Source organism: Mustelus asterias, unplaced genomic scaffold (genome assembly GCF_964213995.1).
Source record: "Mustelus asterias unplaced genomic scaffold, sMusAst1.hap1.1 HAP1_SCAFFOLD_1229, whole genome shotgun sequence".
In the NCBI taxonomy this organism is placed as follows: Eukaryota; Metazoa; Chordata; class Chondrichthyes; order Carcharhiniformes; family Triakidae; genus Mustelus; species Mustelus asterias.
The window spans coordinates 90,886-104,671 of record NW_027591174.1 but is presented as its reverse complement, the minus strand read 5'-3'; the positions used below and the strand labels follow the sequence as shown (position 1 = coordinate 104,671).

At 46.9% G+C, this 13,786-nt stretch overlaps 1 protein-coding gene across 1 annotated transcript; it reads left to right on the top strand.

Annotated features, from left to right (window-relative positions):
• The first annotated feature begins 8,294 nt into the window (after positions 1-8,294).
• Positions 8,295-13,113, top strand: LOC144488036 (uncharacterized). The gene is made up of 2 exons (XM_078206057.1): positions 8,295-8,407; positions 11,052-13,113. Exon 2 carries the CDS (start codon positions 11,406-11,408, stop codon positions 12,246-12,248), a length of 843 nt encoding a protein of 280 aa, XP_078062183.1. The 5' UTR covers positions 8,295-8,407; positions 11,052-11,405; the 3' UTR covers positions 12,249-13,113.
• Positions 13,114-13,786: the final 673 nt, after the last annotated feature.

Below are 13,786 nucleotides of genomic sequence, written 5' to 3'. Positions count from 1 at the left end.
TAACTGGTTAAAGCTCTTTAGTCAGTGCATTGGAACTCTCTCACTCGAGTGTGGCAGAGTGTTGATGCTTTTTCACTCACACTGACATTTCAAATCCTTGCAAATCGACAGACTGGACAATCATTTCTCCTTCTGGATTCAAAGTCCGATGATATTGAGGTCCCAAGGAATATGATTCTGTCACGTCCAGACGTGACGTTTGAGATTTCAGCCTGTGATTCCTCTTTCAATATCCTGGAAAATGAGTTTCCAAAAGTCATCAGTGTCAGTACAGGATAGAAATTCAGAACAGACAATTTCTATGGAACATTCTTTCCTCTCTCATTCCCCAAAAGCTGTAAATCTCCATCCCACACACTCTCTCCCCATTCTCAGCAGGTCTGGCAGCACCTGTATGGAGAGAAAAGAACTGATGTTTCAGAGCTTTGACAAAGGGTCATCGAGACAAGAAACATCAGCTCTTTTCTCTCCTTACAGATGCTGCCAGACCTGCTGAGATTTTCCAGCATTTTCTCTCTTGGTTTCAGATTCCAGCATCCGCAGTAATTTGCTTTTATAAGGCTGCAGATACCTCCTCCCAAGTAACATGCGTGTGCCCAAGACATCACCACTTGTTTCCCTTATTTCTTTAGCACCCATGGTGCTCTCCGCAGTAAACACAGAGGAGAAGTATTCATTAAAAATCTCACCCATCTCCTGTGGCTCCACACACAGATGGCCATACTGATTTTTAAGGGGATCTATTCTCTCTCTCGCCACCCTTTTACTCTTAATATAGCTATAGAACCTCTTGGAATTTTTTTTAATCTTACCTGCCAGATCCATATCATACCCTCTTTTTGTCCTCCTGATTTCCCTCTTCAGTATTTTCTTACACTTTTTATAGTCAGAGTGATTCACTTGTCCCCGATTCCTAAACCCAATGTCTGCTTCCTTCTTTTACCTGACCAGAGCCTCAATGTCCCTTGTCTGCCAGAGATCCCTAAATTTACCATTCTTTCCCTGCATCTTAACAGGAATATACTGCCCCTGGACTCTTGATATCACACTTTTAAAACCTCCCATTTGCCAGTCATTCCTTTCCCCTCAAACAAACTCACCTAATCGACATCTGCTAGATCCTGCCTAATGCCCACAAAAGTGGCCCTGCTCCAGTTTAGGGCCTTGACCTGTGGACCTGTCCTATCCTTTTCCAGAACTATTTTGAAACTATTGGTGCTCCCAATAGTGCTCCCTGACTGACACTTCAGTCACTTGCTCCACCTGATTTCTTAACTGTCGAATAGAAAGTGAGTCCAGGAATTGATAATGAAAAATAAGGAGCTGGGAGATGAATTGAACAAGTATTTTGCCTCGGTGTTCACAATAGAGGATACAGTTAAAACTCAGAAACAGCTGGAAATCAGAAAACAGAAGTGTGGGATGAACTCTGAAAAAGCACAATTCCCAGGGAAGTGGTCCTCAGCAAACTGTTGGGGCTGTGGGCTGATGAGTCCTCGGGTCCTGCTGGGCTCCATTCTCGGGTCTTAACAGAGGGAGATAGTTGATGTGTTGTTCAATTTTCTAAAATTCCCCATCGGGAATTGGATAAAGGGAAACCGGTGGATGCGCTGTACTTAGATTTCCAGAAGACATTTGATGAGGTGCCACATCAAAGGGTATTGCAGCAAATAAAAATTCATGCTGCGGGGATAACATATTGGCGTGGATAGAAGATTGGCTAACAGCAAACAGTGGGCAGAAATGGAACATTTTCTGGTTTAAGAGAGAGAGTAACCTGGGCCAACCTTTCCAGAGTCTGCACGCTCCCTGGATTCACTTCCTTTCCCTTCAGTTGCTGCAAGTCCCCAATTTCCCCCAGAATGAGAAAAGAAATGGAAAGGGGTTGAAAAGAAAGTGTTTTACTCACAGATATTAGCGACAGGAGGAGGTTTGAGTCTGTCTGAAGATCAATCTTCATTCACACAAAGCGCTCTGATTGGCTGGAAGACCAGAGTCCTTCCGGTCCTCCAACTCTTCCCATTGGTCAACACCTCAACATGAAGATCAGAGGGTGGGTTCTCCCCCGCACATGCGCAGCTTCCCCTCTCCCTCGTTCATTTGCAGTCCCGGGCTGGGGGGGTGCGATCACCGAGCGGCTTCTCGTTCTGGCCGGAGCCGTCAGCCGGTTGCCTGGAAACCTTGGCTCGATGTGGTGTAGGGGGAGGGGAACAATGGGTGGGGGCGGGGCTCCCGGGTCCGCGCGCCCGGGCCTGCGCACTGGAACCTGGAGACATCAACACGGAGCACAGTGATTCCTATTGGCTGATTCAGGCAGGACTCTATCGTGACGTCACAATGCAGAAGTTGTCCAATGAGCTTCAGAGTGAAACTTCCTCCTCTGGGCAACATCTGGGAGGAAATCAATGTTTCCCCCTTTCCATTTCTTTCCTCATTCTGGGGGAAATTGGGGACTTGCAGCAACTGAAGGGAATGAAGTGAATTTGGTCTGTATATTCCACACATTTTTACTCCAGTAATGTAGACAGTTATCTGTCTGGCAGCCTGCATGGAAATTTCCAGCTCTCTCTGTGTCCAGGACAGGAAGCAGTGAGCATGGATCTGTCAATCAGCCTCAATCAGCACCTTCAGGAGAATTGGGAGGGTGAATATTAGATACAGCAGAGTGAGAATGGAGGGAGAGTGTGTGGGATGGAGATTTACAGCTTTGAGGAATGAGAGAGAAAAGAATGTTCCATAGAAACTAGAATTGTCTGTTCTGAATTTCTATCCTGTACTGACACTGATGACTTTTGTAAATTCCTTTTGCAGGATATCAGAAAATTTAAAGACGAATATGAAACCAAACTTCACATCAAAATCTAACATAGTAACTCAGTTCATTGGGACCTGAATATCATCGACCTTTGAATCTAGAATGGAAATGTTTCTCTGCTCTGTCTGCTTCAGGAGATTTTAAACAGTGTGACTGGAAAAGCACCGAGACACACACACACTGAAACATGCACACACCTGAGTGACTGTGGAAAGAACTTTAACCAGTTAAACAGCCTGAAAATACATTGCAGCAGAGAGACCGCACCCATGTTATGTTGTAACTGAACTGATTGTCAAGCCTGGAGAGTCACAAGGACACCCGCACCATGGAGAAATTGTGTAAATGTGGGGACTGTGGGAAAGGATTCAGGTTCCCATCTGCACTGGAAACTCATCGGCGCAGTCACACTGGAGAGAGACCATTCACCTGCTCTGTGTGTGGGAAGGGATTCACTCAGTTATCCCATTTACAAACACACCAGGGAGTTCACACTGGGGAGAGACCATTCACCTGCTCTGTGTGTGGGAAGGGATTCACTCAGTTATCCCATTTACAAACACACCAGGGAGTTCACACTGGGGCGAGACCGTTCACCTGCTCTGTGTGTGGGAAAAGATTCTCTCGGTTAAACAATCTGCTGACCCACCAGCGCATTCACACCGGGGAGAGGCCGTTCACCTGCTCTGACTGTGGGAAAGGATTCTCTCGGTTGAACAATCTGTTGACCCACCAGCAAGTTCACACCGGGGAGAGGCCATTCACCTGCTCTGTGTGTGGGAAGGGATTCACTCAGTTGAACAATCTGTTGAGCCACAAGGTCACTCACACCCAAGACAGACCCTTTAAATGCTCTGACTGTGAGAGTGGCTTCAAAAGCTCTGGGGAACTGATGGTCCACCAACCCATTCACACTGACGAGAGACCGTTTAGCTGCTCTCACTGCTCAAAGAGGTTTAGGAGGTCATCCACACGGCGGAGACAGCAGCGAGTTCACACCGGGGAGAGACCATTCACCTGCTCTGTGTGTGGGAAGGGATTCAATCGGTCATCCAACCTGCAGAGACACCAACAATTTCACAAGCGATTACAGGGGTTGGATTCTTTCTCTCTCAATCTTTCTCTCTCTCTCAATCTTTCTCTTTCCCCCCCTGCTCCTCCCCCCCCCCCCGCCCCCCCCCTGCTCCTCCTCCTCCCCCCCCCCCCCCCCCCCCCTCCGCCAGGGTGGATGAATCTATGAATCCCTTCCCACACTGTGAGCAGGTGACTAGCCTCTCCTCAGTGTGAATTCGCTGGTGTCTCAGCAGATTCGATGAATGATTGGTTCCCTTCCCACAAGTGCAGCATATGAACGGTCTCTCCCCGGTGTGACTGCGTCGATGAGATTCCACCTCAGATGGGGCTCTGAATCCCTTCCCACAGTCTCCACATTTCCATGGTTTCTCCATGGTGTCGGAGTCCTTGTGTCTCTCCACAATCAGTGCACTGGAACACTCTGATACGGGTGTGAGAATCTCAGTGCTTTTCCACTCACACTGATGTTAAAAAGGCTGATGATTTTCACGTCCTTATGAATCAAGTGACTCTTTTGAGATTTCCATTTTCCAAACCTCTCCTTCCAATATCCACTGAAAGGAGTTTACAAAAATCATCACTGTCAGCACATGATAGAAATTCAAAACAGACAATTGTAGTTTCCATGGAACATTCTTTAAATCTCCACCCACGCCCCTCACACATACACTCTCCCTCTCATTCCATTTAGCATTCGGCGGCACAGTGGCACAGTGGTTAGCACTGCTGCCTCACAGTGCCAGGGACCCGGGTTCGATTTCCGGCTTGGGTCACTGTCTGTGTGGAGTTTGCACATTCTCCCCGTGTCTGCATGAGTTTCCTCCCTCATTCTGAAAGACGTGCTGGTTAGGTGCATTGACCCGAACAGGTGCCGGAGTGTGACAACTAGGGGAATTTCACACTAACTTCATTGCAGTGTTAATATAAGCCTTACTTGTGACTATTAAATAAACTTTAAATTTTAATATACACTACCCAATTCTCCTGAAGGTGCTAATTAATGCTGATCGACACTCACCATTTCATGTTCCTGACAGATCGTAAGAAATAGTTAGAAATTCAGCCCACCAGGCTGTTCAATTGAATTCTTTTTATTCATTTATGGGACATGGATGTTGCTGGCTGGCCAGCATTTATTACCCATCCCTAGTTGCCATTGGAGGGCAGTTGAGAGTCAACCACATTGTTGTGGCTTTGGAGTCACATGTTGGCCAGACCAAGTGTGAGGTATTGCACTTTGGAAGGACAAACCAAGGTAGAACATACAAGGTAAATGGTCGGCACTGAAGAGTGCAGTAGAACTGAGGGATCTGGGAATACAGATACATAATTTCCTAAAAGTGGCGCCACAGGTAGATAGGGTCATAAAGAGTGCTTTTGGTACATTGGCCTTTATAAATCAAAGTATCGAGTATGAGAGTTGGAGTGTTATGGTGAGGTTGTATAAGACATTGGTGAGGCCGGATTTAGAGTATTGTGTGCAGTTTTGGTCACCTAATTACAGGAAGGATATTAATAAGGTTGAAAGAGTGCAGAGAAGGTTTAAAAGGATGTTCCCGGGACTTGAGAAACTGAGTTACAGAGAAAAGTTGAATAGGTTAGGACTTTATTCCCTGGAATGTAGAAGAATGAGGGGAGATTTGATAGAGGTGTATAAGATTTTGATGGGTATAGATAGAGTGAATGCAAGCAGGCTTTTTCCACTGAGGCTAGGGGAGAAAAGGACCAGAGGGCATGGGTTAAGGGTGAAAGGAGAAAAGTTTAAAGGGAATATTAGGGGGGGCTTCTTCACGCAGAGAGTGATGGGAGTCTGGAATGAGCTGCCGGATAAAGTGGTGAATGCTTTTAACATTTAAGAAAAACTTGGACGGGTTCATGAATGAGAGGGGTGTGGAGGGATATGGTCCAAGTGCATGTCAGTGGGACGAGGCAAAAAAATGGTTCAGCACAGCCAAGAAGGGGCAAAAGGCCTGTTTCTGTGCTTTAATGTTCTATGGTTCTATGGTCTGAAAACATGTACCAAACGACTCAAGAACAACTTCTTCCGACTGTCATGTTTGAATGGTCCTATCATATATTAAGCTGATCTTTCTCTTCACCCTACCTGTACCTGCACCCTATCCTTTCCTTCTCCCCATGTACTCCATGAAAGGTATGCTTTGTCTGTATAGCGTGCCAGAAACAATACTTTTCAGCGTATCCCAATACATTTGACAATAAATCAAATCAAAATTTAATGCACATGTTGTGAAGTAGAAATCATGCAGGGTAATTGCAACACTTGAGGGACAGTGCAAGGCTCCCTCTACACTTTCCCATCAAACACTCCTAAGGTATGTACAACCCATCTAAGGTACAGAGGAAAGTTCTCTCCAAATCATCCTGTGAAAAACTCCCGGGGAAGCACCACCCAAGCTAGGTACAAAGGAAAACTCCCATTATGTGCCACATCAAACAGTGTCAGAGAGGAGGAACACTTTAGATCAGAAAAACTCCATCTGCATTGCCCCACCAAACACTCCCAGCCCATAACGAGCTGGGTTCCAGGAGGTTAGTTACCAGGCGATTAAATTATGTCATAAAGCAACACCATTTAATCCAGCTGGTCCTCTCTTTGACCTTTTAAAGATGGAGAATTGGGACATCCTGTCCCCAAACAGCGCCAGAGAGTAGGCACAGTTTTCATAAACTCCCTCTACACCACCCCATCAAACACTCCTAGCCCAGAATGAGCTGAGCTCAAGGAGGTTAGTGACCAGGCAATGAAATGATGTCTTAAAACATCCCCATTTGGTCTAGCATCTTATTCATACTGGGAATGTCAGGGTGAAAACTGGAACATTCTGTCTCCAAACACATCCCCTCCTGTTTACACCGAGAATGATGTGGAGATGCCGGTGTTGGACTCGGGTAAACACAATAAGAAGTCTCACAACACCAGTTTAAAGTCTAACAGGTTTATTTGGTAGCAAAAGCCACTAGCTTTCGGAGAGCTGCTCCTTCGTCAGGTGAATGGGATTTCAGTTCACAAACAGGGCATATAAAGACACAAACTCAATTTACAAAATCATGGTTGGAATGCGAGTCTTTACAGGTAATCAAGTCTTAAAGGTACAGACAATGCAAGTGGAGGGAGCGTTAAGCGCAGGTTAAAGAGATATGTATCGTCTCCAGCCAGGACAGTTAGTGAGGCTGTCCTCATGTGTGCGGAACTTGGCTATCAGTCTCTGCGTTCTCCAAGGTGGCCTTCACGACACACGACAACGCAGAGTCGCTGAGCAGAGACTGATAGCCAAGTTCCGCACACGAGGACGGCCTCAACCGGGATCTTGGGTTCATGTCACACTATCTGTAACCCCCACGACTTGCCTGGGCTTGCAAAATCTCACTAACTGTCCTGTCTGGAGACAATGCACATTTCTTTAACCTGTGCTTAACCCTTTCTCCACTCACATTGTCTGTACCTTTAAAGACTTGATTACCTGTAAAGACTCGTATTCCAACCATTATTTTGTAAATTGAGTTTGGCCCTGTTTGTGAACAGAACTCCCACTTACGTGATGAAAAAGCAGCGCTCTGAAACCTAGTGGCTTATACTCCCAAATAAACCTGTTGGACTTTAACCTGGTGTTGTGAGACATCTTACTGTGTTTACCCCAATCCAACACCGGCATCTCCACATCTTGGAAATATATCGCCGTTCCTTCGCAGTCGCTGGGTCAAAATGCTGGAATTTCCTTCTTACCAGCAGGGTGGATGTACTTGCACAACATGGACGGCAGTGGGTTCAGGTCCCATACATCACAAAGGTGGACACTCCTGCGCCCCCGACAAACATGGCGATCGCACCTGCACCCTCCTGCACATTGCCCCTTACAAAGATGCCGGCCGCACATGCGCACTGACACACATTGCCACCGACAGATTGACGGCCGTCAGTCCAGGCCCAACACGACAAGTTGCGCCTCCAAGTTGGTACCAACAGGACGCCCGGGAAGTTATTTTCCCGAAGTTTGAGTTTGAACAACATGTTTACGAAGCCTCTCCACCCACCACATTCATCGCTCTCCTTTACCTTGAACTGATCTCGGATTCGAGTTAAAACCGTCCGTCCGCCGCCATTACCCACACTGCGCATGCTTCACTCTATTCACCCTGGTTGGAGGACCAGCCGCTCCCGCTCGGTCCTCCAGACCCGCCCCCTTTCTCTATTGGTCCGGAGCTGCCGTCAATCAGTCCCTGGGCATTGTGACGTTGGGCATGCGCAGTGCGGCTCATGTCCAGGGACAGGCGCTTGTTTGTCTGATCGTCAGGCGGGGAGGAGGCGGATAAGCGGAGGCAGCGTTAGGGGCAGTGGGTGGGAGGGGAGGCTCCACACACCCAGTGGAGGCTTGAACACCCCCAATAAGGAACTAGCGGCACCGCCTCAACACCCAACACAACGGCAGCTGCAGCGCTTTCTCCCGGGGACAGGCCCCACTGGACAAATGTGGCTTCAGGAAGGAAATGCAGCAATGGGTTTGATTTGATTTATTGTCACATGTATTGGGATGCAGTGAAAAGTATTGTTTCTTGCGCGGTATACAGATAAATCATACTGTTCATAGAGTACATAGGGGAGTAGGAAAGGAGAGAGTGCAGAATATAGTGTTACAGTTACAGAAAGGGTGAAGAGAAAGATCAGCTTAATATGAGGTCGGTCCATTCAAAAGGAGGAGGCTTTGGAGAGGGTACAGAAAAGATTTACCAGGATGTTGTCTGGTATGAAGGGCATTAGTTATGAAGAGAGGTTGGAGAAACTTGGTTTGTTCTCACTGGAACAACGGAGATTGAGGGGCGACCTGATAGAAGTCTACAAGATTATGAGGGGCATGGACAGAGTGGATAATCAGAAGCTTTTTCCCAGGGTTGAAGAGTCACTTACTAGGGGGCACAGGTTTAAGGTGTGAGGGGCAAGGTTTAAAGGAGATGTACGAGGCAAGTTTTTTTATACAGAGAGTAGTGGGTGCCGGGAACTCGCTGCCAGGGAAGGTAGTGGAAGCAGATATGACAGTGACTTTTAAGAGGCATCTTGACAAATACATGAATAGGATGGGAATGGAGGGATATGGTTCCCGGAAGGGTAGGGGGTTTTAGTTCAGTCGGGCAGCATAGTCGGTGCAGGCTTGAAAGGTCGAAGGGCCTGTTCCTGTGCTGTAATTTTCTTTGTTCTTTGTTTGTAAAAGTCTGACAGCAGCAGGGAAGAAGCTGTTCTTGAGTCGGTTGGTTTGTGACCTCAGACTTTTGTCTCTTTTTCCCGATGGAAGAAGATAGAAAAGAGAATGTCCAGGATAAGTGGGGTCCTTGATTATGCTGGCTGCTTTTCTGAGGCAATAGGAAATGTAGACAGTGTCAATGGATAAGAGGCTGATTTGCGTGATGGACTGGGCCACATTCACACCCCTTGTAGTGTCCCTGTAAAAATTGGTTAGAGTCATAGTTGACATGTCGAATTTCCTTCGCTATTGGCTGATTCAGGCAGGGCTCCATTGTGCCGTCACAATGACTCAGAGGGGCGTTCCCAGCACACAGTGTCCCATTGGCAGCAATATCACTGGTTACAGAAGCAAAACACTGCGGATTGGACACCAGCTCAGCGCGGCTGGCGGTCAAAGCCCCGCCCACCCCCACGTGGGCTCAGGCTCCGCCCCCTCATTGTCTACATGCGGCAGATTGACCAATGGCAACGCTTGGAGGACCGGATGGGCGATGGTCCTCCAGCCAATCAGAGTCCGTGCCCTGTGTCAATGGCCGCGTGGAGCTTCCTGTGGATATGAATGTGGGGGTTCGATCAGTAAGTTTGCTGATGGTCCAAAAATTAGTGATGTGGTAAATAGCGAGGAGGAAAGCCTTAGATTACAGGATGATGTGGACGAGCTGGTTAGGTGGGCAGAATAGTGGCAAATGTAATTTAACCCTGAAATGTCTGAGGTGATGCATTTTGGAAGAACGAACAAGGCAAGGGAACAGATAATGAACAATAGGCCGTCAGGAAGTACAGAGGACCAGAGGGACCTTGGGGTGCATGTCCATAGGACCCTGAAGACAGCAGGACAGATTGATAAAGTGGTTAAGAAGGGATATGGGATACTTGTCTTTTTTAGCCAAAGCATCAAATATTACAGCAGGCAGGTTTTGATTGAGTGTATAAAATGCTGGAGTACTGTCTGCAGTTCGGGTCGCCACACTTTAGGAAGGATGTGATTGCACTGGAGAAGGTGCAGAGGAGATTCACCAGGATGCTGCCTGGGCTGGAACGTGTCAGTCATGAAGAGAGGCTGGTGAGGCTCGAATTGGTCTCCCTAAAGCAGAGAAGGCTGAGGGGGGGCCTGATTGAGATGTACAAAAATATGAACCCTCCATTCACTGACCTTGAGTAACTGGGTCAATATCCAGAGACATAGATTTAAGTGAGGGGCAGGAAATTTAGAGGGGATTTGAGGGAAAAGATTTTCACCCAGAGGGTGGTGGGAATCGGGAACTCACTGCCGGAAAGGGTGAGAGAGGTGGGAACGCTCAACATTAAGAAGCATTTAGATAAGTACTTGAAATGTCATAACATATAAGGCTGCTACTGACCAAGTGGTGAAAGGTGGGATTAGAACAGATTGGTGCTTGAGAGCTAGCACAAATACGATGGGCCAAAGGGCCTCTTGCTGTGCTTTAAAACTCTGAGGACAGAATTATGACAGTGTGGTTATGTGATAAATATTGGATGGTTCTATAATAAAGTACATTTATTATTATTTCTTGTCTTGTAATGTAGTACTGTAGCTACGTTATATATTTCCAGTCAGAGTCATTACAGCAGAGGAGGAGTCCATTGGACAATTCGAGGCCCTGCTGACTCTCTGTCGAGCAATTCTGTCAGTCTGGAGAGGGTCCCATTCTGTAACCCTGCAGCACCCATCCAATCTCATTGAGAAATTACTGATCATCTCTGCTTGACTACCCTCACAGGCAGCAAGTTCAGGAGCATGACTAATCACTACCCCCATATCTTAACCAACTTACAGATTTAGGGGAATGAGTGGGGAAAGAATGTTCTATCGAAACTAGAATTATCTGTTCTGAATTTTGATCCCGTAGTGACTGTGATGTCTGCTGCAAACTCTTTTTATAGGATATCAGAAGGTTAGGATCCATTGACAGAATCCCAAACCATACGCCACGTCAAGATTTGACAGTCGCTCAATTCATCTGGACCTGAATACCATCGGCCTTTGCATCTAGAAGGAGAAATGTTTCTCTGTTCTGTCTGCTTCAGAAGGCGTTAAACGTCAGTGTGACTGGAAAAGCACCAACGCACACACACCCGAGTGAGAGTGTTCCAGTGCACTGACTGTGGAAAGAGCTTTAACCAGTTATATAGCCTGAAAATACATCACAGCATTCACAGTGGGCAGAGACTGTACCTGTGTTCTGTGTGAGGTTTAACTGATTGTTTAACCTGGAGAGTCACAAGGACACCCGCACCATGGAGAATCCATGGAAATGTGGGGACTGTGGGAAGGGATTCAGATTCCCATCTCGGCTGGAAATTCACCGACGTATTCACACTGAGGAGTGGCCATTCACCTGCTCTGTGTGTGGCATGGGATTCACTTATTTCTCCAAGTTGTTGAACCACAAAGTCACTCACACTAATGAGAGACCCTTTAAATGCTCCGACTGTGGGAGCAGCTTCAAAAGGGCGCAGGAACTGCTGAGACACGAGCGAATTCACACTGAGGAGAAACCGTTCAGCTGCTCTCAATGCTCAAAGAGATTTAGATCAACATCCAACCTGCAGGAACACCAGCGAGTTCACACCAGTGAGAGACCCTTTAAATGCTCCGACTGTGGGAGTGAATTCAAAAGGTCTCAGGATCTGAGGGACCACCAGCACATTCACACCGAGGAGAGGCCGTTCAGCTGCTCTCACTGCACAAAGAGGTTTAGAACATCATCCCACCTGCAGAGACACCAGCGAATTCACACTGGGGAGAAACCATTCACCTGCTCTGTGTGTGGGAAGGGATTCACTGATTCATTCAACCTGCGGGAACACCAGCGAACTCACATTGGGGAGAGGCCATTTATCTGCTGTGTGTGTGGAAAGGGATTCACCCGGGCATCCAGCCTGCTGACACACCAGCGGGTTCACACTGGGGAGGGGCTGTTTACCTGCTCTCACTGTGGGAAGGGATTCACTCAGTTATCCAGACTGCAGGTACACGTTCGAGTTCACACTGGGGAGAGACCATTCACCTGCTCTGTGTGTGGAAAGGGATTCACTCAGTCAACATCCCTGCTGAGACACCAGCGAGTTCATAAGTGATGACAGGAGTTGGATTCTGCTGTTCTTGCTGCTGTTAATCACATCCAGGACTGAACCATGTTCATTCTGACAGTTGGTGAAGTGAGAGGGTCGGAGAGGTTCTTTCTGCTGGACTGGCCGGTCGCACAACTTTGCTTCCAGTGGGCTGATGCTCTTTGAGCCTGGGAGAGCACATTTCCACTGAACTGATCCACAAAAGCTGATGAAGGACATTTATTTTTCTGGGATAGTAAATAGTGTTTTTCCTATCACTACAGGTAGATCAAAAATAAATACAGAAAGAACTGGAAAAACACAGCAGGTCTGGCAGCATCTGTGGAGAGAGAAACAGAGTTAATGTTTCACGTCCAATGTAACTCTACTTCAGAACTAAAGAGAGGGAGAAATGTGATGGGTTTGATGCTGGTGAGAAAGGGGGTAGGGTCAGGTAGGACAAAAGGGAAAGTCAGGAATTGGTTAGGGGGTGGGTGAGATTAAATGACAAAAATATCCCGGAACCCAAGGCAAAGGGAGAGGTAATGGTTGTGGTAAAGAAACAAAGCATTGGTCCAGAGTAAGTGTTAATGGCAGAATAAAGGACAGCTCTGTCTGGAAGCAAAAATACATGAAAACAAGGTGTAGACTGGCACTCGGCAAAAAACAACAAATCAAAATGGAGGAGAGAGTTCAGGGTGTGAAGTTGTTGACCTAAATGTTGAGTCCAGAAGGCTGTAAAGTGCCTCATCGGAAGATGAGGGGCTGTTTGTCCAGCTTGTGTTGGGCTTCTCCGGAACATTGCAGCAGGCCGAGGACAGAAATGTGAGTGTGAGAGCAAGGTGGTGAATTCTAATGACAAGCGGAAGGTCAGGGTCATGCTTGTGGATTGAGCGGAGGTGTTCCACAAAGAGGGCAGGGAACAGGCTACAGATGAATTAAAGAGAAACCATTTGTGTCCAGAACATTGTGAACATCCTTTTACTCTGGTTGTCTTTGATCCTCAAGTCATTTTCTGTTTGTTTTAACCATGTTCTGTTTCATTAATAAACTTTTATCAGTAAAAATATTTGATTTTTCTGGACTTTTCCTGATGAGATTGATGCACTTTAGGGAAAGTGGGTGAGAGGGGTTGGCAGGCTCTTTAACAGAAAGTGAGTCCCTCAAAGGTAATTGGCAAAGGAGCCAGAGGGGGAGATGAGATTTTATTTTTTGACACAGTGAGTTGTTCTGATCTGCCTGAAAGCAGATTCAATAGTTTACCTCCAAAGGGTAAAGACTTGAGTGGGAAGAATTTGGGGAAAGAACAGTGCAGTTGGGTGAATCAGAGAGTTCTTTCAAAGAGATAGCAGGAGGATGATGGGCTGAATGGAGTCCTCCTGTAGCCTGCCAATCTCATCCTCCAGCTTTTGTGCGTGTTAAAAGGGGCAGATTTCATTGCAGCCTCTTCCCTGTATATGTATTTAAAGAGACGAGTTTCTCTTTAGCTCTGAGTGACCGATATAACAATTGGTTGGAGGCCCATTTCTCACTCAGTCCTCCAGCACCTTCCTGTCTCTCGATTA

What these genes read in the sequence shown, in the direction of transcription:
- LOC144488036 (XM_078206057.1), top strand. Translation starts at nt 11,406, where the DNA reads ATGGAGAATCCATGGAAATGTGGGGACTGTGGGAAGGGATTCAGATTC.